This window comes from Zonotrichia albicollis, chromosome 4 (genome assembly GCF_047830755.1).
Source record: "Zonotrichia albicollis isolate bZonAlb1 chromosome 4, bZonAlb1.hap1, whole genome shotgun sequence".
NCBI classification, from domain to species: Eukaryota; Metazoa; Chordata; class Aves; order Passeriformes; family Passerellidae; genus Zonotrichia; species Zonotrichia albicollis.
Genome location: NC_133822.1, coordinates 36,193,861 through 36,216,539, shown reverse-complemented (window position 1 = coordinate 36,216,539; position 22,679 = coordinate 36,193,861). Strand labels below are relative to the sequence as shown.

The following is a 22,679-nucleotide window of genomic DNA, read 5'->3' as shown; positions in this document are numbered from 1 at the left end:
TTTTATCAGCTTCAGATTGTCCTTTCGCTGCTCTTGATGATGACTTGTTTTCTTTCTCCTAAGTTCAGTATCAGCATTATTTTAGTTCTGCAATTACCTTCTCCCTTTTTACCTCAAAAACTGATGCTAACTTTTTCATGGTCTACCTTCTTAATATCAAAATAATTTTTGTATTAAATCCCTACTGTACCAGACTCCATCACAGGAAAGAATGAAGGTTGTTCAAAACCTATCACTTTCAGAATTTTTTTTTAACTAAACCTATAAATTATGACGAGCATTACAGTGCTGTATTTTGGATGAGTAAAAACGTTTGTGCAACTTAACTTCTAAACTTAAACAGAAGAGATAAGTTTACTGACATTCGGAAAGGGATGCTGTCTCCAGAAGGAATTAGTAAACTATATTTTGCTAGGTATTAGATACCATGGTTAAAGCAAAGATAAGCCTGCAGCCTTTCCTATCTTGGAAAAATCTGGGAAACTTCTACACACATATTTGCTGAATGTAGGTGGGGCATAAACACAAAACTTTGAGTCATCGTTTTGGTACAGATCTCTGATATGAAGCAACAACTGGGACTATACTCCCAGAGAGATAACATTTTCACTTCTTTGCATAAGTTTTGCCTCTGTCTTTTCCTAATGATTGAATTCTGTGATTTTAAGCCCATGGCCTACAAAACAAAAGCCCACCAGTGCTAGACAACCTGTGAGAGGAAAAAGAAAGTTGACTAAGAGGAGCCAACCCACTGTCAGCTGGCCTACACCCACACTGCAGGCACCCAGGCCTACATGGCTTTGTAAACTGGAAAAGGTTGAGACTACTTCATTAAAGCTCAGCCAAGTGACTTCAGAGTCATTTTGAACATCAAATACTGAAAACAGCATCCTTGTAAAAATTATATAAAAAGAAAAAAGTCTGGAATAAAACTCATTGAAAGGCTTGGACTTCTTTTAGGGTAGAAGTGACTTGTCCTAAGAGTGTTTAAAATGAAATTTCTTTCCCCTCATCAATTTAGTGAACCCTGCAAAGGACAGTACTTTTTTTTTACCTTCAAAAGTGGTATTTCGGAATTCACGGATTAAATTGAAAGGTGACATTGGGCTCTGTGAGATGACAAATTTCTTGACACTATGTCCAAACAGCAACACTGCATTGAAATAGCCAGCAAGATAGTCATCTTCCATCTAGACCAAAAGAAAATGAAAATTTCTGTTTGAGAGTTCTTGCTTCTGCCATAAGGCTATAATAACCTTGATTGGCTCCATTTGGTAGAAACTCCAGCAGAGAAGACCAGAATCTGTTGAACACTGCGTGAGTAGATGGCCAATGCCATGTGAGCGTTTTCATTTCAAAAAAGAAAGGCAAACAAAATATATTTTTGATGTATGAAGACAGGAAGGTGCTGAAAACTTAAAAGAGGCCAATAGGTAAAGGTCTGGCATGCTGATCCTGGTGCAAAGGATTCAAGAAATCCTACACCGTAAGTTCTTGGCAGTTCTGCTTTGCTAAGTGTGTCCCAAAGACCCTGGCTTTGAATATGAATTTCTGTGCAGATAATTCAGTGTGGTGCCAGCAAGTTTGGGCTTCCCAGTGGCCACAGCTCAGGGGCAAGGAGCTATGCCAGAATTTCCAGCAGCCTGCCATAGAGCTGGCACCAAAAAATAATTGAGGCCAGGCTGGGGGATCTAGAAGCCCTGTAAATCCAGCCAGAACCTTCAGGCTGCCTGCTGGAGAGCTGGAGCTCAAAGCCACAAATCCTGGGATGGAGAAACTATACAAGAAGAACCTGGTTCCTTTCCTGGGCAGATGGTGGGAGTATCAGTTCCACTAAACAAATACAGCATTTTCATAGGTTCTGCTTTTCTGGAAATTAAAAAAACCCCCTTATTTCCTATGGAAAAAAAAAGTTTCCTGTTTTTGAAGCTTATCTGGAAAGCCACTGGAAAGAAACTGCAATGGTTGTCATCTCTTAGACATATCTGTGCAAATTAGTCAACAATTATTAATTCTGAACTTTCAATGCTCACATCTCAATTGCATGTACAGATCTTTCTTGAGTGATGCCTTACAGCTACATGTAAGAGTGTCAGTCCCTCAGATGTGAAGTGGTAAAAGCATGTGCCTGTAAGTCTCCCTCATTCCCTATGAATATGACACTTGCAGAACAAATTAGAAGTTTGAGTTGAACTTCACAAAGCAGGAACATGACATCCTGCAGATTTGCCTTATGATACTATATTTTGACATCATTACATCAGGACAAAATACCATCCTGCAATAATATAAAGGAATATCAGCTTAGAAGCATGACAGGGGATGATTACAGCTGCATTTTTAGTTTTCATTTCCTCATACATGAACAGGAATGAACGAAATGCAATAATCAGATATAAAATAGTGTTCTTACCAGGATGTCCTCCTCCATCTCTACATAGTCTCTAATTACAGTATTGTAGCTGTAATTAGCTGGTGGCAGAGTCAGGACAAGTACGTTGTGCATGTAATCAGCTGAGATGTTCTTTTTGAAGTACATGTTACTGCAAAGCAAAGCACAAGAACCCCATGAACACTGAACAACAGGCTCAGTAGTATCCATGCTAAGCAGTCACTTGTTCCCAACAGCTCTGTTATTTAAGAGGTTAAAACAGTAGTTCTAAAAATAAAATTTCATAATGCACACAACTCTTTATATCATTCATTCACTGATGCTAGCTTTTGTGCCTAAATTTATTAAAAGGTAATATCAAAGCGATCTGCCAATCTGACACTCAAAGGTTGTTGTGAACAATGGTTATTATTGTAACTCTTTGTTTTCTACCCTGTTTACTTCCTCTTTTTTTTTCAAGTGGAGTTTATATTTATTAAAACTCTGTTTCTCTTTGGAATCCACAATACCGCAATCATAGTTTCTTCATGTTACTGTGCCTGTCTCTGAGCTCTTCTGCACTCTTCTTGCTTGTTCTTCTAATTTTGATATTTCCTGCTAGAATTGAGCACAGCAGGAGTTGCACTAAAAGCATTTAACAGGAGGGAATGAAACAATCACAGAGGTGCAGAGAGCAGATTATTGATTCATTTGTTAAATTCAGTGAGATAGGAAAATCAGAGGAAACTGTGTCAACTTGAAAACTCTGCTAAAACAAGCAGAAGATGTTGTAGCTTTCAGGTATCCTTGGTTCCATCACCCTGACAGGCCATCTGGAAAGCGCTTCACAAATTGGCCACCACTAGATACACATGTTAAAGAAGAATTTATGAATAGATATTAGTGTCAACTGGCAGCATCTGTCATTGCTATGGCTAGATTAAGAGAAAGAAAATAATTGTGTGAGCCTTCTCCCATTATTCATGTTTGATCATCCTTTTATTTTGTCAGTCAGTACTGATTGGCCATCTAATTGGATTCTTACACCAGAGCCCTGTTCCTGCCTTTCCCTGAACCTTCTGATTTTTACAACACACTTTTCACCCTAAAGAACTTCAAAACGTTTCTCATCCAAGCTTGGGCTGAACTAGCCAGTTGAAAAGAAAACCTCATTAATCTCCACCAGATTGGATAATCCTCCAGCATCCCACCTCTCTTGAGGGAGACTTAAAGACTATGTTTGTGTCCTGCTTGCCAGACAACTCAGAGTTGAAGAAAATTTAAATCTATCACTTTTTTAGAGGCACTTCCCTCCTGGAGAAGCATGGGACTTTGCCTCTTCTGCCTCCTACAGCTTCAGTTTTCATCTAATATATCTGTCTGTATTTTGTTGGGGTTTTTTTAAGAAGAATAGTGTGATTTGAGATACTCAGCAAAATAAGGGGTCTGTAGAAAGCTTAAGAAGAGCAGCATATAAAAAAGCCTAAGGCAGCTGGGTATATCAGAAGGATGCATATCACAGCAAAGAATCCCCTAATCACCCTCATAATTGCAATGCAACATCTATACCTACAACACCAGTGGTAAAGCACTCACATACACTGTTCCCATTATGCATTTGCAAAGAAAAAGAGTTGAGGCCAGCTGCCTCAGGAAAAGCAAATGGGAATTTCTAATGCCTGGATAAAATTGTGGAATGCAAAAGCTCTTAAAGGCTCTTCTGAAAAATACATATGGTGAAACTGAAAGTGTACAGGATAGAGAAGATCCTGTTAAAACCTGAACAGGGTCCACTTAGGAACCAAAGGTTAAATCTCTGAAATCATTAACCCAGAGTTTCTCAGAACTGACCTGTTATGGTCACCTTTAGACACAAGAGCTGGGAAGTCCCACTGGCCCTAGAATTTCATGGAATCTTTTTGCTACACCAACAGTGAAGTAACATCAAGGCATGGGCACACACACTTGCCTTGCAATCATCCATCCATCCATCCATCCATCCATCCATCCATCCATCCATCCATCCATCCATCCCACCAGACTGCCCCAGGCACTTAACTTTCTCCCAGACTGTGACTCACTATGGCAACTGGGATTATACCCAAAAAACCACTTGGTTTAGGTATCTACTGTGTAATCTCTGCTGTGTCACTTAGGTTTAGGGCCAGAGATCAGTTCTGAGTCCCTGTATATAGCCAAGGCTTTTGAGGATACCATTGGTAAAGCCAATTTATGTCAGACATCTTCTATAAAGAATTTGTAATTAGCAATGTTAAGAGAAAATTAAACAATAGAAAACCAAGGTTGTATGCTTAGAAGCTTCTCTGAGAAGTTATGTTTCTGTGGTTTTAAAGATGTTGAGGAGATGGTTATAAAGTGCAAGAGTTATAAACTGGGAGAACAGTTATATCACAAAAATAATTTAAAAACTGAATAAATGGAGTCTAGAAACATATACTGTAAGTCCTATTTACATAATTGTCTGGTTGAGCAGAGTGTATGAAAAATGTACCATATCTCAAATGGACTATATCTCATGTCCATTCTGACTTTGGACTCAGTGCTTCTTTCATGGTTTCCTGCAATGAGGAGCCCCAGGAAGGCATTAAACCTACCTGCTCTGTCACTGCCTTAGAAAAATATTATATGAACCAAAAGGGATTTTGTAGAGGATATGCCATGAATAAACACTATGCACGTTATATAAATGGCAAGACGTGAGGAAAGATGGCAATAGAAAACATTTTGTGAAAGAGCATTTCTTCAACAAACCAGTTCCACTCAGACTATTCCCATTACCTATATCCATCAGCAAATTGCAGAGAAAAGAAGAAAAACAAAGGTGATACTTTACTTGAAGAGATCTATCAGGATGATAACGATGTCATTATCCACCTTCTCCGTCCCTAGGTCTGAGCTGACGTTCTCTGGAGAGCCACACATGATGATCACTACAGAATGGGCAAAAATGGAGAGAGACTGGTGAGATTTTCAGACAAGAAGAGGATGTTTGCCTGCTCCCCCATGTTTGAGCAGCAGGCAGTAGAGCAGCTCTGGGCTAAGGCACATTATCTGTCATGTACCGGGGCCCAGGCACAGAGCTCCAGCCTCTCTGCAGTAAAACCACAATATCTGAGGGGAAGTGGTAAAAGGTGCTTCAACACCTGCCCCATTTTCTGTCTGATTGCACCAGAGCACTACCATTATCCCACTCAAATAAGCATTAGGAGTTGTGGTGCCATAACAGCTACTCAGTATGAACATTTCTAGGTAAATGGCCTTCAAGTAATGATTCCATTAGCTTGATTACTCTCACAGTCACTTGGCCTGCTGATGCCAGGTGCTTAGTCTTAGGAGAGGATGAGGTATTTATTCATTCATTTTTCTAGTTCAGATTAATCATTTCCAGAAGTGCCCCTTGATATCAAAATGAGGTCCATAAATGTACCAGGGCTGCAAACACATGAGTGATAGAGAGCTTGCAGTATCTATATTCTTGTAGTATTTAAAGCCCTTCTTAGAGAAATTGTGATACTTGGATTTCTGAATCTCTCACAAAAAAGAGCTTGTGCTTAGATGGGATAATTTACCTCAAAAGCTCTCTGGAGGCAGGATATTCCCCCATATTTTATGAGGATGAAGAGAGGAATCTAGGAAGTTTGTGCCATTTTATCTTTACATCCATGTAAAATGGTATATCTTTGTTCCATCATTTCTGGTGAAAGGCTTCCGCTATAACCTAACTAAGGGGTGGGTTTGAGTTCCTTGGAAAAGCAACTCACTTGCTGGGACAGTGCAGCCTCAACCCCTCCTTACCATTGCTCTTCCGGTTTGGATTTTTCACAGTTTTTCTAAGCAGCTCTGGAGTTCTCAAAATATCCTTGAACTTGAGTTTTTCAGAGAACTCTGTGATTCCAGCATCTAAAGCATTCATGTACCTGGCACAAAGGAGCAAGGATATTGTCAGGAAATTGCTAACTCCTCACATTTTCCTAAGATGTGCAAGACAGGCTGTTCAGAGCACACAAGAGTGTTTATAAGCTGGTATGAAACCTTTTCTGCAGCAATAAAAGTGAAAGAACCAATACATGGCATGAAAGATGCAGAAATGCTTGGAAAGTCTACCAGAGGTGTTTGAGCATGGCTATAGAAAGGGCGAATTTGGAAATTGCAATAATCTAATAAGACATTAGCAATTAAGAAAAAATAAATCAGGGATATGAGGAAACTGCAGGAAGTGAGATTAACAGGGAGGCAGAACCAGGACACTCTGCTATTTAACACATCAGTGGTATGCTAAGAAGGCATATGTGAAGGTCCAAAGGACTAAACAGGAGCTACAGAAAGAACTGAGATAAAAATCACACATGTACCCTGACTGTGAGAGAAGCAAAGGAAGAAAAGCAGCAACAAGAAACCTATGCAGAATCACTTAAAACTTGAAGGAAAAAATGAGCTCAGCAAAAAAAGCAAGCAAGTAAAATTTGGTAAAAGATTAGGGAAAAACAGTCAGCTCCTCAATTTTATTCTTGCTTCAATATGTTTTTTTCTGAGAAGAGATATTCTATCTGAAATAAAGTTAATGCAGAGGAGAAACCAAAAGAACTCTCTTTGTTTTTAAACTACATAACCTTTGATCTACCAGCACTGAGATCTCAGTCCTATGAGCTACTGAATACCTTTAGCTTCCTTTTTTTCTCTAGGAACAGAATCATTAACTGCTAATTTACAGAAACATATGCATAGCTGAAACATAACCTGATTTTGTTATCACAGTGGGTATTCATTTATTTTTATATGTATATGGGAAAAAACAATTAGCTCATACAGCAATACTTGTGCTTTAGAGAAAATGGATCTTTTTAAATTAGACTTCAAAAACCTTCACGTTGACAGTTTCTATTAAGGCAGGATGAGATACATGGTTACAACTAAATTAGGATGAAAAGTGGGCAGATACAAAATTAATTTTTTTTGTTGTTAATTCAGCAATAAAGGGACTTGAACAATTCTGAAGTCAGAAAGAAGGTCCTGGCCAGAAGCATTTAAAAAAGTGAAATAAGAAAAGCTTGGAAAGGTCAGAAATAGCTTCCATGCAATTATTTCACTGAAAGGTATGAAACCTGCAGAATTAAAGGGATTTAGCTAAAGCGTGTGTAGTGCATTGGCAATTACAGCTGCAAATGTGGAGGAGTAGGGCCTGTAGTCAGAGGTAAACGAAGTGCACTGATATTTCAAAGCATCAAAGAGAGGTAATCATAGCAATTATATCATGTGATCAAGTTGCTATCTATACTAAGAAAGAAGAAGGAAAAAATAAAAGTCCATAAATACCTACAGAAGAGGTAAATGGAGATAAGGTTTTAGGTTTCCTAATTCAGAAAAAAACTCTTTAATTCTGTATCCAAAATAATCCATAAGTATATGCTTCTATCAATCTGAAGCAAATATAGTGATAAATTTTGCTTAGAATTCTGCAAATCTCTCAGGTTATAAATTAGAAATACATATAATAGTTATTTCCATGAACTCTTTGCTACTTCTCAGCTACATTTATAAAATTAGTAGGAGAAATTAGATTTTGTTTAATAAATCAGCTTTTAATATCTCAAAATTGGAAAAAAATCAAAGTAGCGTAGACACACTCACATGAGCTGAAAGTTAAATAAGACTCAATAATAGAAAAGTATTTATAAGTACTGGTATATTAAAGAGTCTATTTGTCTAAAAGCAGCCTTTGTTTTCAGGCAAGGAGAAAACCCAGTATTTCTGAGAACCAAGCACAACCTGATATTTCAGGTCACAAAATGAAAGCTGTCTCCTTTGCTCCAAACTGGTGAGAATATAGCTTAAACTCTGCATCACTGGGGTAATTTTGCTTGAAGAAATGTAAAGCTTGAATTTTGGAAATAGCACCTACATATTGAGGACATTAATGTGGAGAAATATTTTAGAAGCTTAGTAAGACTCCTGACCTAAAAAGGCATCTATGGGGAGCCTGTGGAGGAGCCTCTCATGTCACACTATTTACACTAAGGAGGCTGTAAACAAGTATTTTCATCACAACATAACACGTAGGTTATGTTGTCCAAAGGAAAAGCAAAGGCTTGCAAATATTTAAAACAGACTGAGAGAAACATTCAGGTAAGTGCCATAGCTGAAAGCTACAATCCATCTTTTCCTTCTCTCGTTCCTTGGTAGTAGTAAGGCACCTCTCAGAGTGTAGGACTGAGAGAACACTTTGCAGAAACCATGTCTGAAGGTGGAGACAGCATTTATCAACAGCTGGGTCAGAGGTGGATCCAGATCTTACCAGAGGCATGCCTCTGAGGTTTCAGTTCTCTTGTAAATGTAGACAGATTCCCAGGTTGTGGTTTTGAAGGGCAGATCAGAATGTCTCCAAAAATGGAAGAAGAATTGGTTCAGTTTCCTGGCTGGGGTCAGAAGGCGGGTTAGGTTATCTTTGTAGTCACAGGACAGTCCAAAACTCCCTACAGAGATCATAGGCAGGCTCAGTATTGTTTCAAGTCTGAAGAAAGAGATAAGAGGACAAGTCTGAACAGATTGCTGTTGTACCAAGGCAGCTACTGATTTCCATCCTCACCTCCCTCTCCTCTTGTGCCCTGAGTTAGTTTAACACAGTTAATTTGAACCAGAATCAGAAGGATCCTCAAGGTCACAAGCAGATTTCAAGCCTGTACTGGTACCAAAAAGCCCTGTTGAATTGCTCTAGGCACCTTCTTGCACTGTTCCCAGTCACCCCTATCCTTTTGGGTACCCCACACCATTTCAGCCCCAAGGGTTATGACAGGAGTCCAAAGGCTCAAGACAAGCTTCTGCTACCTGGATGTCATTCTCATGGGATGGATTTAATCTCCCTATTGGGACAGTGCTGCAGAGTGACAGCTTTTTGCTATCAAAAAAGCTTTACTTCTACAATTCAAAGGAAAAATCTTTTTGTTTCACAAAGGTGTATTTTAGGAGCTGTGCAACAGCAGCAGTCAGGGAGAAAAAAATTAAGGCAACCCTCTGCTGACAAGGAATTTGTAAAACAAAAATCATTTTATATACAGAGACAGTAAGCTTTTAAGGATGAAAGTATATTTCTGGATGTTGCGATGTTACCAGACTAAACTCAAAATGCTTTTGCTCTTGTAAGCTGTTTTCTTATAACAGGGAATTTTGCCTGCAAAAACCATGGCTGTAAGTGTTGTTGGCATTATTGTGACAAAATTTTATTTTCCAGGTAAAGTTCACTTACTCAACTACAGGGGTTTTACTTATTGCAATAGAAACACACATAGATGATGTAATATATAATGACAGGGAGAGTATTTCACTAATTAAACAGGCTTTTTATTTTTTCCTGACAGACTTAGAATAGAAGAGAATAGATTATTTTGGTTAAAAGGGACCTACAAAAATCATACAGTCCTGATTATTTCAGTACTGACCAAAAGCTACAGCATGTTATTCATAGAAACGTAGAATGGTTTGGGTTGGAAGAGTCCTTAAAGATCATCTAGTTCCAAACACCCTGCCATGGACAGGGACACCTTCCACTAGAGAACTTACTAACTGCATTGTCCAAATGCATTTTAAACTTGACAAGCTTAAGGTATGATCCACCTCTCTAGGAAGGCTGTTCCACTGTTCAGCCATGCTCCTGCTAAAAACACTCTTCCTAATGTCCAACCTATACACACAGCTTTGAATCATTCCCACTTGTCCTGTTGCTGAATCCTAGGAAGAGATCAGCACCTCCCTCTATACTTGCCCTTCTCAGGAAGCTGTAGAAAGCAACAAGGTCTCCCCACAACCTCCTTTTCTCCAAACCAGACAAACCCAGTGCCCTCAGCTCTCCACAGAATATGCTTTCCAGCCCTTTCACCAGTTTTGTAAGCACTCAGATGTGGGATCTCAGCACCTCAGGACTGAGGTGCCGAGCCACCGAGACCACCCTTGGGGGGCTCGGGAGTCCTGGAATGTTGCCAGAAGTGTCTGGTGGCTGGACTTTGATCCTACACGGGAGACGACACCTGTATGAGGATAGGAGGACTTCACCGGGGTGAATGGTGAAGGGATTAGTTAATTAGAGGGTGAGACACAGGGTTTAGGATTTATGTACAGGGGGGTTTAGAGAAGTAAGATGGAGGAATTGGGGCGTGTCCTGTCCTTCTTCTTCTTCTTCTTCTCCTCCATCTTCTGTGATGATGGTGGCACTTTGGGATTGGTCGTTACTGAAAGTGCACCGGACAATAAAAATAAAAAGGATTGGGGAAAAATGATAAATATTGTACACGTAACCATGGGTATATAAAGATAGGTGACTGTCCGGAGGGCTACACAGTGTGCTCATGGCTGACTGCTGAGCAGACCTCTGTCGGGCCGAAAGAAAATCTTTTAGATAAACAATTAATAAACATAAAGACCGAAAGAAGAACTGAAGCCTCTTCTCGTTCTTTGATACGCGGGCTGCCCCAAGGCCACCCCGGGCCTTTCCAGGCCCTTCAAACAGCCGAAAACCGGACAACTGGCTTCCACTGGGTGAGCTCGAACCACCACAAAACCTTTCGGGGGGGGCAGCGTCAAAGCCCTGAAGACCAGAAGACCGAAGGGAACAGCTCCGATCTTAGACGAGGTCCCAGGAGAGCACTGATAACTCCTGAGGAGAGAAGCCTGAAAAGAAGAAAAAAAAAAGAGAGAAGAGGAGAAAAAAAGCCAATAGAGTCTGCAAAAAACAGCAGTCACTGAGAATTCCATCTCTCAGCTTCTGCCGAAGACAATTCGTAGCAGAACAGCCCGGACCGGAACCAGAAAGGCGCCCTGGGACCACCTCTCGTTATCTGCTGGACAGAGACTGAGACCTCCGGACTGCCCTGACGATAGATTTGGTAAGAAGGCCCAGAAATAAGAACATGGGGGGCACACTTTCCCAGGAACAACGGGAAATTTTGTCCGCCTTACAAGGCGTGACACAAGCATACACAGAAGGAATTCCAAAGAAAGAATTAAAACAATTATTGCTATGGGCAAGGCTAAACTACCCACTGGCAGAAACGTGCCTGCTATTCGAAGTGGGGTTTTGGCAGGAGATAAACAGACATTTATATTTCTTAGCAACTAAAAAGGACGAGACAGCATTAAAATTGCTGTCTCCAGCAAGAATAATGTTAGAAGGGATTTCTATGCAAACGAAATGCCAGGAAAACCAACAGATGCAGCAGACATCTGGAGGACCCTCAGAAAGAGGGGGGGAGCGAAGCTCCGCAAAAAAATTAGCTCTGGCCTTAAAAGGCCAGGAGGAAAGGGCTCTTGAGGAAAGAGGGCAGGAAATAATATTAAAATCCCCGGACCCAAAACCCAGAAACCCCAGAAAACTCCTAAAGCGTCCGGAAACTCCAGAGAGCATGGAGGACTCAGGAGCAGAAAGGGGGGAGCAGGGGGGAGAGAAGGGATCGGGGGGGGGCGCTTTCTCGCGGCGCCGCGGCGGCGGAGCAGCGCGGCCAGGCTGCGGCGGAGCAGGCGGGGAGCGGGGGTGAAGAAATAACAAGGGACACGTGTTTTCGCGTGGCGTTCCTCAGCTCAGGGCCGAGGGGGGCAGCCGCCCCGGGGGCCGGCAGGGATACGGAAAAGCGCGCGGCGGGCGAAATTCGCGAAAACCCGGGGGGAGAACCACAAACCAACGCCGGGGCGTCTGACACGGGCAGCGAAATAGGAGAAATTGCGCAATCCCAGAAGGCTGCCATGGTGAGACGCAGGAGGCGCGCGGTTGTGACGCAAAAACCCGGTGCGCAGATCGGCCTGAATCGCGGCGGGCGCGGGTGCCGGCGGGAGGGGGGCTGCACACACCGGCGAGGGAAGGTGCACACACAGCGTCGGAGGAGGAGGAGACAGAGTCAGGGGCAGACCGAGGGGGGGATATTTCAGAGCTGGAACAAGAGGGAGAGGGAGAAATTACCTCGGGAGAGACAGGGAGCGGCTCGGAAAGCACGCATGCGCAGAGAATAGAGCGCGGGCGGGGGCGGGCCAGACCCCCGGTAACGTCTCGGGCGAGGAGGGGCCCTCTCCAGACTTGGTGCCTTTGGTTAAAACCCTCGGAGTCCAAGCCTCTTCCCTCCAGGGGAGGCGTGTGTATTCTAACCCTATTGTCAGTTGAATTAAAAGCCAGGTAGCCCCGGTCTCAAGCAAGCTTGCAAACAGCGACAATCGGCTGAACAAGGAGGCAGTTGTGTTCATGCAGTCGCCCCAGCCAGGGAGGCCGGTGACAGCGCCACCTCGTGGGGGAATGACCGAAGTGCACGACATGCCGGATTGGTTCGGCGGAGCCACAGCATTATTTCGTAACGAGTCTGCAACAATGCAGCGATTTTTCTCAACAATATATAAGAAGAGACGAATACTCAGACAAAAGTCCGGACTCAGACTGCAAAGGACGACTCAGAAGAGAAACAAGAGGAACGAAAGACTCTGGGGGGTTTTCTCTTTGGGGTCTTGAATGAAAAACACAGCAAGGGTTTTGCACAAAAGTGAGGTCATGAGTTTCATGATGCTTATGTGCATCATTTTTTCATTCATTGCAATAGGCAATGGGGTAAATTTATCTATTACAGAGAAAACTAACAAAGGATCATGGATTGATCAGCTGGTAGATTTCTTTGACATCTCTACCATTTGGAGAGGAATTTTAAGGGTAAGGTTTTATGTTTTAATAGTTCTCCTAGTCCTCATCCTTGTCGTCCCATGTGCCATGAATTGGATTGTAAAAGAGGTTTTCTTGGTGCAAACAGAAGGGGGAGATGTGGGATCTCAGCACCTCAGGACTGAGGTGCTGAGCCACCGAGACCACCCTTGGGGGGCTCGGGAGTCCTGGAATGTTGCCAGAAGTGTCTGGTGGCTGGACTTTGATCCTACACGGGAGACGACACCTGTATGAGGATAGGAGGACTTCACCGGGGTGAATGGTGAAGGGATTAGTTAATTAGAGGGTGAGACACAGGGTTTAGGATTTATGTACAGGGGGGTTTAGAGAAGTAAGATGGAGGAATTGGGGCGTGTCCTGTCCTTCTTCTTCTTCTTCTTCTCCTCCATCTTCTGTGATGATGGTGGCACTTTGGGATTGGTCGTTACTGAAAGTGCACCGGACAATAAAAATAAAAAGGATTGGGGAAAAATGATAAATATTGTACACGTAACCATGGGTATAAAGATAGGTGACTGTCTGGAGGGCTACACAGTGTGCTCATGGCTGACTGCTGAGCAGACCTCTGTCGGGCCGAAAGAAAATCTTTTAGATAAACAATTAATAAACATAAAGACCGAAAGAAGAACTGAAGCCTCTTCTCGTTCTTTGATACGCGGGCTGCCCCAAGGCCACCCCGGGCCTTTCCAGGCCCTTCAAACAGCCGAAAACCGGACACTCAGAGACCTTCACATCTTTCTGAAATTTCGTGGGGCCCAGAACTACACAAAATGCTCAAGGTGAGGCCACACCACTGCTGAGTACAGCTGGATAATCACCTCTCCTGACCAGCTGGTGATGCTGTGTCTGATGCACCCCAGGGCAGGGTTTGCCCTCTGTGCTGCCTGGGCATTCTGCTGACTCTGGGGGTGCCAACCAGCACCCCCAGATCCCTTTCTGCAGGGCTGCTCTCCAGCTGCTCCTCAATCAATCGATCAATCAATCATTCAACTTACTGTCAGGAGTTAGCAATTTCCCTGCTAAAGTTGGGCTTTGGAAGGGTTTTTTTCCCCACCTACCAAACAGAGTGGCTATGCATAAAAGTCTTACTGCCTTGACTGTAGACCTCGAGGTGTCTGATGTACTCTAAACCAATGTCTCTGCAGGTTTGTTGCTCACAAAACAACTTTGTTCAGCAGCTGACATCTTTAACATCACAATATAAGGGGGAAGAATTGGTACTTACGAGATCATTTGGAAGGTGGCATAAGTGCAAGCGGGTCCTATGACAGCACAGCCAAGTTGGCCAGATTCCTGCAAGGGATCAAAAAAGGTCATTTGGGATAAAGCAGAGGACTGGCAGAGAGAGGAGGATGGGAGAATGAAGGAATTTGTAGGATATGAGGAGTCACAGAATTTACCTAGCAAAAGCAAGAGAAGAGAGGAGCTACAAAAAGTTTAAAAGAACAAACAAGAAGGGGAGGAGGAAAAAATCACAGACAGCCAAAAAAAGATAGACTACAATATTTGTTAAGACATAGACAGCAAGTAAGGATTAAAATATTGTTATAGGTGCACATTTGAGATTAAACACCCCAGAAGAGTTTGCATTTGGTGAAGACAGGGTGATTGGTATTACAAGGTCCTGTGTACCAGAAAAATTATTACATAAGTGTATATGAAACTATTATTTTAAAAAATCCTTCCATGACCATCAAATGAGGCCTGACCTGTATCTTTGTGTGTCACGAGGGACAATTTCTTAGCAAAGACTAGAGCATAGTCATAGATCAGTAGACTTAAAAATTCTCATTGGACTGACCAAGTTTCACTCAGAGGTGTGAAAATCTTCAGAAACTTGGCTTCTTGTAATGCACTGATTTTAACTGAAGCTTTTCCTCATATTAAAGTATTCACACAGTTTCTCTCACGTGACTTCTGTGATTTCTAGTGAGAAGCAAGCACTTCATCTTTGCCCTTTGGGCATAGTTCCATAACCACTTCATTGGTAACAGTGCCAGCCTAAGGATTTCTCTGCCCACGTCCCCATCCTCACCACAGCTCTCTCTTTTGTGTATTGTGTAAACTGATGGTGAACCAGATCAGGATCTGATCCAGTTAGAAATTGACCTCTTTGCTCTGCTCAGGCTGTTTTGAGAGTTTGCACTGCTGGTTTAGTTTTTTTAATTAATTGTTATTTGGGGGTTTTTTTAATGGATTCCTTTGGCTGTCCGACCACACAAAGAATTGTGCAGATATAAAAAGGAGGTAACTTAAGCATAGGAAAAGGAGCCAAAAGCTGAAGGCAGTCTCTTGGAAGCATTCATAGAACCTCTCTTCAGTATTTGCCTACTTCTTTTCACAAAACATACAGGAACATCTTCTCTTTAAAAACTTCACTTCCCTATCAAATTTCTTTGGAACTGAATAGCAGGATCAAAGGTTAAGAAGGAAAGACAGAGACACACATGCACACCAAGGCAGAGGGAAGGAAGTCTGCTACTCACATAAATGGTTCTGAGGAGCTCCACACCTTCACAGGTGCTAGTACGGCAGGCTTGGGAGACATAGAATGATGAATTAAAGAGGTGGAAGGTGGCATTTACTGTAACATTTTCTCCTGCAACACAAACGGATAAGCAAACAGCATCATGAATTGCAGGTAACCATTAATACACTATCCCTCTCCTTCTGACACAGGTCTGAGCAGCCTTATACTCTGAGGTCTCCCTGCTTCTGCAAGGTCTACCTACAACCCAGCCCCCACTGCTATGGATAGGACTGTGAAGTCCATTCCAAGGTGGACTGCTGACTTCTGTTTAGTAAAAAGTACTTTTAGTGTTGACCATTACTAAACAAATTTTTTAAGGCTCTGTAAGAAGTAACTGAGACACCACTTTCCAATAAAATTGGACAAAATCTTTTAATCTAGAGGGCAGGTAGGGAATAGATAATATTTCTTTTATTATTTCCTTGGAATCTCTTTTTCCTATGACATTCTAGAGAGTGACAGTAGATTGGTGATGTTGAAAGGAGAAGTAAGATATCAAAATAAATAAAAGCGATATGACTCTAAATGAAGGAAAATATGGACTGAAGATTTTTCACACTTCAGATCATGATGTGATCAACAGATAGGGTCAAGAGGAAAATTATTTTCAGAAAGTAGAGGCTAATCCAGTCAGGAGAGGAAGCAAGGGCAACCCAATTACTGCACGAGATGGATCACTGGTCTTGTCTGATCTAGTTCAATAATTTCCACATTACCAAACCCAGCTGAACATCTCCAGAGAAGCATGCAGGAAGAGTCTGCCCAAACACCATGAAAATATATATGGTTCTGCCCACTTGTAGAGCACTTCAATTTATACAAAGAGAGGTCATTATTTCCTTAAGTCCTACATAAGATGGGCAAGCAAGGAATCTGTCTGAGAAGCACCTTACTAAAGGTCAGATGAGTAGGAAACTATGACACAAAGTGTGACAAGAAATCACAGGAAGAGAGGGATAACCAACATCCATTGACTTACCTGTCATCTGGAATTCCTTTTGTACCCTTTCCATTGCTTGTTTCACAGTTAACTCCACACTATCAGTACTTGATGGGAAATCCGTGTAATTCATGAGCATCACATTGAGCGCATAATAGTTGTTGCTACATTGATCGGAACCCACTTTCTTCAGCAGCTGCAGTGAGGAAAACAAAGGCCAAATGGCCAGCACCAATACCAGTTCCTTCATCGTTGCTCAGTTTAGTCCCATTGTGTGTGCTCTCCCACTTCTTTCTGTTTTCTAACTCTCTTTCAGATACTCTACATTGATTTTGTTCCTGGATAGAAAGAAAGAAAGAAAAAAAGAGATTTCCACTCCGTAGAGTCAAAGGCTGTGCGATTCTCTCTCCTGCACTTCCCTATCCCCTTCCTTGCCTTCACCTCTGCCCGTCCCTCCAGTGTACTAGGTGGCACTTCAAGGTGAAAACTAGCAGCAACAAAACTCAGGAAAAGAGAGAGGCTAAAGGTTGCTGAGAATGTTTGCTCATGGAAAGGCTGAGGCTATAAACTGAAACATTACCAGAAACCTTGCATGATAAGTGCACTAACTCTTCATCACATGCATAAGCTGAGAGAAGAAAGAGGAGGGGACAAATGAACCATAAAGACAACTCTCCAAAATGGAAATAAAATATAAGGTCTGTTAAAGCCTAGAGGAAAACAGATGGTTACTTCATGTTTGCATTGCCCTACATCTCTTGATTACATTGCCACACCATCTCTGCTGATTGAGCTCATAAATTGAGGGTGTATTTTCTTCTGAGATAAGTTACCAGTTTCATTCCTTTAGCTTATAACAGTGAAGTGCTTTTTGTGTTGGCAAAAATGTCTCACTTGCAGACCTTCAGACCAAAGCCTTTCTTTCTTCTTACAGACTCAGTACAAGGCTTGTCCACTCATGCTCGCTCAGCACTGTGCACCGAAGTGCCCTGGGTCTGCCCCTGCTCTCATCATCCTTTCCCACCCCCTCAAATGGAGGCCCCAGATATTCATACTTTTGTGATGAGCCTCTCGCATCAGGTAAGGATTAGCAAAGCTGAAGGACTCTCAGACCTGCAGGACCAAAGCTAAATTTTAAATGCCATCACTAAAAAAACCCCACAAAACAATAACAAACAACAAACAAACCCCACAAACCCACAAGCCTTATGGAAAATTCTAGGCATTCTAGGCACAAAGGAGACAAATTTAAATAAAGTATAAAGTGCGCTTTTGCTGAATATGGGTGTTTATGCACTCATACAAGAGGTTCTTTTTTTCTACTGAAACCTACAATGAGGCTGTCAGATAATAAATCAGTTAACTTTTATTATCTTCCTGAAATACTTCCTGAATACTAGCATTTGTAATTAATAATACAGTAATTCTAAATTAACAGTCTGTCATATAAACATGTGGACTAGTATGGTTGGCTAGAGCCACAGATTGGGAATGGAACATGGCTTTTCCTGTGGAGATCATCTGCTCATCACTGGCTCATTTTATAGGTATTTCCAATGTCCTTGAAACTTATCCCATATAAGTCAATAAGAGATTTATCATTAACTTCAGCAGAGCAGGATTTGCATTTTTATACTCTTCTTAGCCTATCTAGGAGAAACAGTCAGCATGAATAATGCAACTAGAACTGAGTATTTTACACAGCTGGTCACACAGGGAGTATCTAACAGCACTGAAGTCTCCCTGACATTGTATCTATTAATATATTTGTTTGGTTTTCTTAGCAGGTTGAAACTGTCCTTTAAAACGAAAGTAAAATCAATGATAGCCTTATCACAGCATTTCTTTTTACTCTCTCCCTTGTCCTACACCATCACAATGCCACAGCCCCAGCCAAAATATGATATAAATTTAATTGTTGACTTATAAACTTTTTAATTGCCTCGTGTGTATGTAATCTCTCAATGAATTCCCATGACAGAAGAATCTGGTGACGTGGAGCAGCAGGGAATGTGGCAGGAGGCAGCAGCTAGGATGAAACTCTCCATGAAACCTGCCAAACAGCACACTTTCCCTTGTACCTTGGGGCTTTGGACATCAAACACAGTTGCCTGGCAGACTGATCAGTAACATCTGCCTCATGGCATAAGAGAGACAAAGAAAAGCTGTGTCATTGCACTGTAAATATGACAGTTACTGTTGCTATAGATGTTCATAAGGGTGGAGAGAAAAAAAAGTAAATAAATGAGTCAGATGTTTAAAGGACAATATTTGATAGGCTTGCCACAAGGAAAAAAAAACATCTGTAAGTTTGTCCTTGTTGCTGCCTCTGCTTAAGGCATTGTTAGCCCTGAGGAAAAGAAGAGATACAAATGCCAGTCAGTTCATAGTGTCCTGGCTGCAGAACACAGTTAAGCTCCCAAGGAGCCAAACTCATCTAATTCCTTCTTAAGGTCTGACCTAGCAGTTTATAAATCCAAGAGGTTAACAGTGACACAAACCAGACAGCCACTCAAAAAACCCTTGTATATCTCTCTAGAGCACTCTCTCCACTATCTCAGTAACTTTTCTCCAACCATGAGCCAGCTCTCACACTTCCAAGATTGGTCAATGAAAGATATGTTCAGAAGCTCAGAAGACAAATAATGTGTTGGAGGCAAAAAGAAAGCTTTATGACTCCTGAAGGTGACTGCAGCTTTTTATTTAACTAGAAATACTGGCTTACAACATAACTACAGGTAATGGGAGCATCCTGAAAGCACCTGCAAATAACTCTGCCTTCCTCTCAAAGAGCGTCTCTCATGCATGGAGAAACAGAGCAAGAAATTCAAACACCAGCAGTATCCTGCCTAAGGTAACCTCTCCTGACAATCCACAAAACATTTTTAAAGCACATCTTCTAGAACTATTTATTCCCCCATAAAAGTTCTGAGATTTAATCACTGTCTAAGGAATAAGGTGCTAAAACCCAGCATCTGACGTCCCCAGTGCAATTCTTTTTAGCTGTTGCTTCTAGGCATCAGCTACTGCTATAATCGTGACAGAAAGGTAAAAAAGATCCTCAGTGTTACATATCTTCACTATGTGCAAGTGTCTATCCAAGAAGTCAGTTCTTAGGTGAACATCAGCTTGAGACCCTCATCATTGTAATCCTAGCATGCATAACAGCTCGTGGAGGTCTCCCCTTCAATCACTGTAGTTTATCACTTTTTTTGGCTTCAGCAGCACAGGGATGATTCAGATTCAGATAGGCAGGTCTTGTATTTATTTGTCTGAAGAAAAAAATTCAGTTCCTCCGCAACATTACCTGTCCATATATTGTATAGACACAAAACATCAATACAGCTCTCTTTAAGTAATCTGACAGTCAGTGTTAGATTAAAAATACCACCTCAAATTAACTCACCAGAGAACTGTATCATCGGTTTTAGTGAAAAGTGACTTTCAGTGCCTGGTTCTGCAGTACTTTAAAGCACTGTATTGCTTCTGCCCTAGGATTTATTGAATAATAAATTACTAGATATTATAGGGTGTATTTGCAACTGATAATCAGCACTGACTTCCTGATCTAAAACTACTCTAAGAAGTTTCTCTCTGTCTTCTGGAAAATTCAAGGATAGTCAGAGAATGAAAAATCCAGAAATCTCAGAAGAGCCAAAGACTTATGTGATAGTATCAAGTACCTACAGTCAGTCAAACTGCTACTTGTGGTACTTAGTAACAATAGTCCTAACAAATCTGAAAATAACACAAACATATTGTCAGCTTGTCTTCAATTTCTTTGGTACCAAAGACAACCAAGGCAACATTTTTCAAGCCACTGGTTTGTAAAGAAGCATGCATTGTGATACAATCATCTTATTTTGCAGAATAACATATTTTGACAGTGTCCTTCAAAATGGAATTTTTCCCTGAATATTTTGCTACAATTATTTCTCTTAATGACAATTGTTGTGATCAGCTTATGCTTTTCACAATTGCACATTATTTTTTATTTTCTCCAGAGCCAGGAACTTTGACAGTACACAAGAATATGAGGTTCCATTAAAATAAAAGAGATGCTGTAAGTCTCCAGCATTGCAGAACTGAGAAATGTGAAGAAGGGAGAGACAAAAAAAATCTGAAAAGATTCTAAATAAAAATAACAGTAGATGTACTGATGTTCTTAATTCTCACTAACTCTGAAAACAAATTTCCTTTATTTCAGTGGCACAAAACCTATCATGTCTATGTTTTTGAATAAGCAAGGGTGTCAACACTGTTTGCATAAAATACAGAATTTTTAATAAGAAATATGCATGAGACATTATATGTTGCATAGTTCATCATACTTAGCCAACAGGATAAATCCTGAAAAACACTGATGTTGTTCTCAAGTTCTAACCACTATTACTAAGTCTGATTCCAAATTATACTGATTGTCTGGGACTTCAACAGCTTCTACCCAGTCTTTAAAAAGATTCCAAAAATGAGATTGAAGAAAAATAAAATAGAAATGTTTCAGTTTCCCTTTTCTCAGTTTTGTTAGAAGTTGGAATCACAAATATGGTAACAGACAGAAAAGAAAAAAATACAGGACTGTAACATCTGTGTTTATTTAATGTCAGCAACTTAATGGTGTCAACTGGAGAATATAAAGATGTCTTCTTTAACTTTCAATAGGAGAGAGGAGACGAGGGATATGAAACAATGTTTTCCCATATTTTAAATTATTTTTAAAACACTTCTACTATCTAGGTTTAGACGACAATAATGTAAATTATTATCAATATAGTTGTATAGTATACATATATAGCAGCTGTATACATAGATATAGTATACACGTATACAAGCTGCATAGCAGCTATATTGACTTTTCAGAACTGATCTTTTTTTCTTTCTCATTTACTACAAAAGAACATAAAGAAAGATTTTGCAAACACTATCCTTTGGAACCAGCAACTGATAAGCAACAAGTCTGTAAATCAACATAAAAACAAGTGGGTCATGTGATGCATGATCCTGATAGTAGAGCATGATAATATAGCCATTGCCATGGGTTATTGAGAGTTCAGGTTCCTGCCATAATTTAGTTGCTGGCACAGATTAGAATGAAATTACACTGCAAAGCACTGACTGTTCTCATCAGAAGTTACCAATCTAGTAAGAGGAACACTACAGACAAGGATAAGGAAAGTGGAATTGCATCATATTACCAACAGCTTGGGTGGTGGCCCCATCTTCCTATTGATCTATTATGTTGCCACTACCACAAGATGAAGCTAAATATGTGATGTGTCATAAACATCTAGCTCAATTAAGAAAGTCTTCTTCCTGTTAACTCTTTCCCAACACATATATACATTTTGATGTGAATATTATTTATCCACCTAACTTGTATACTACAAAAATAAATAGTAGGAAGTTTTTACTATTAACTACTGGTTTCTTTCTCAAAAGGACTTTGCTTCCAAGGTGACAGGACACATTCACCTTTTCAGCATACTGATTTGCCTCTTTTACACATGTATCAGCAGGATACATCTCTGTCAAGAGACAAATGTAAGCTATCCTTAATAGGCAAACATCTGTTCTGCTTATCTTTACAAAGGTAAATGGCTTGAATGTGTAATAATTTATGTCCTGGACATATATTTCAGTTTCCTTGACCTCTTTCTATTAAACATTACACATGTTTATACTATGTGCTGGGATGGAGTTACGAGATATTCAAGCTAGTGCCCACTTGATTCTGTAAATCCAGATGGCAGTGGAACATTGTGCAGATATATAAGCACATGTCCTGGGCCAGTACAACTGCATTCTTTGGGACACAGCACCTGCAGTGATGTGGCTTTCTGGCTTGGATAAGTTTGTGCAGACACAGCTCTCCATGCACTCCATCTTCAGTTCTATTACTGACTCATACTGGACCAGTGGATTGTCTTGCCTCCCCTCCTTTGGTTCTACATATATAAACTTCTAAAAACTTATTTAAATGTAATGCTAAAATCAAATACAAGAACAGTTTTTTTATTAACTTGACTGAATCTTGATGACATGTACATGCTGGAAATATCAGAAAAATTCTGAAGGTGCATTTTCCACAGACCCATAAAAATCACAGACATAAACATGAATGAAAACTAAAGCTTCC

General features: G+C 40.8%; 1 protein-coding gene across 2 annotated transcripts in view; it reads right to left on the bottom strand.

Moving 5' to 3' along the window:
* GUCY2C (guanylate cyclase 2C) overlaps window positions 1–22,679 on the bottom strand; it is a 54,012-nt gene that overhangs the window by 30,997 nt on the left and 336 nt on the right. Inside the window, exons 1-9 of one of the 2 annotated variants that reach the window (XM_074539483.1) lie at window positions 17,599–17,656; window positions 16,583–16,881; window positions 15,560–15,672; window positions 14,299–14,366; window positions 8,685–8,900; window positions 6,188–6,309; window positions 5,226–5,322; window positions 2,414–2,543; window positions 1,055–1,190 (exon numbers count right to left, since the gene is read on the bottom strand). In XM_074539483.1, coding sequence (XP_074395584.1) covers window positions 1,055–1,190; window positions 2,414–2,543; window positions 5,226–5,322; window positions 6,188–6,309; window positions 8,685–8,900; window positions 14,299–14,366; window positions 15,560–15,672; window positions 16,583–16,793 — 1,093 coding nt within the window. In that variant the 5' untranslated portion in view covers window positions 16,794–16,881; window positions 17,599–17,656. Of the gene's footprint in view, window positions 1–1,054; window positions 1,191–2,413; window positions 2,544–5,225; window positions 5,323–6,187; window positions 6,310–8,684; window positions 8,901–14,298; window positions 14,367–15,559; window positions 15,673–16,582; window positions 16,882–17,598; window positions 17,657–22,679 lie in introns of those variants that run through there. The other variant, XM_074539484.1, reaches the window with a different exon arrangement.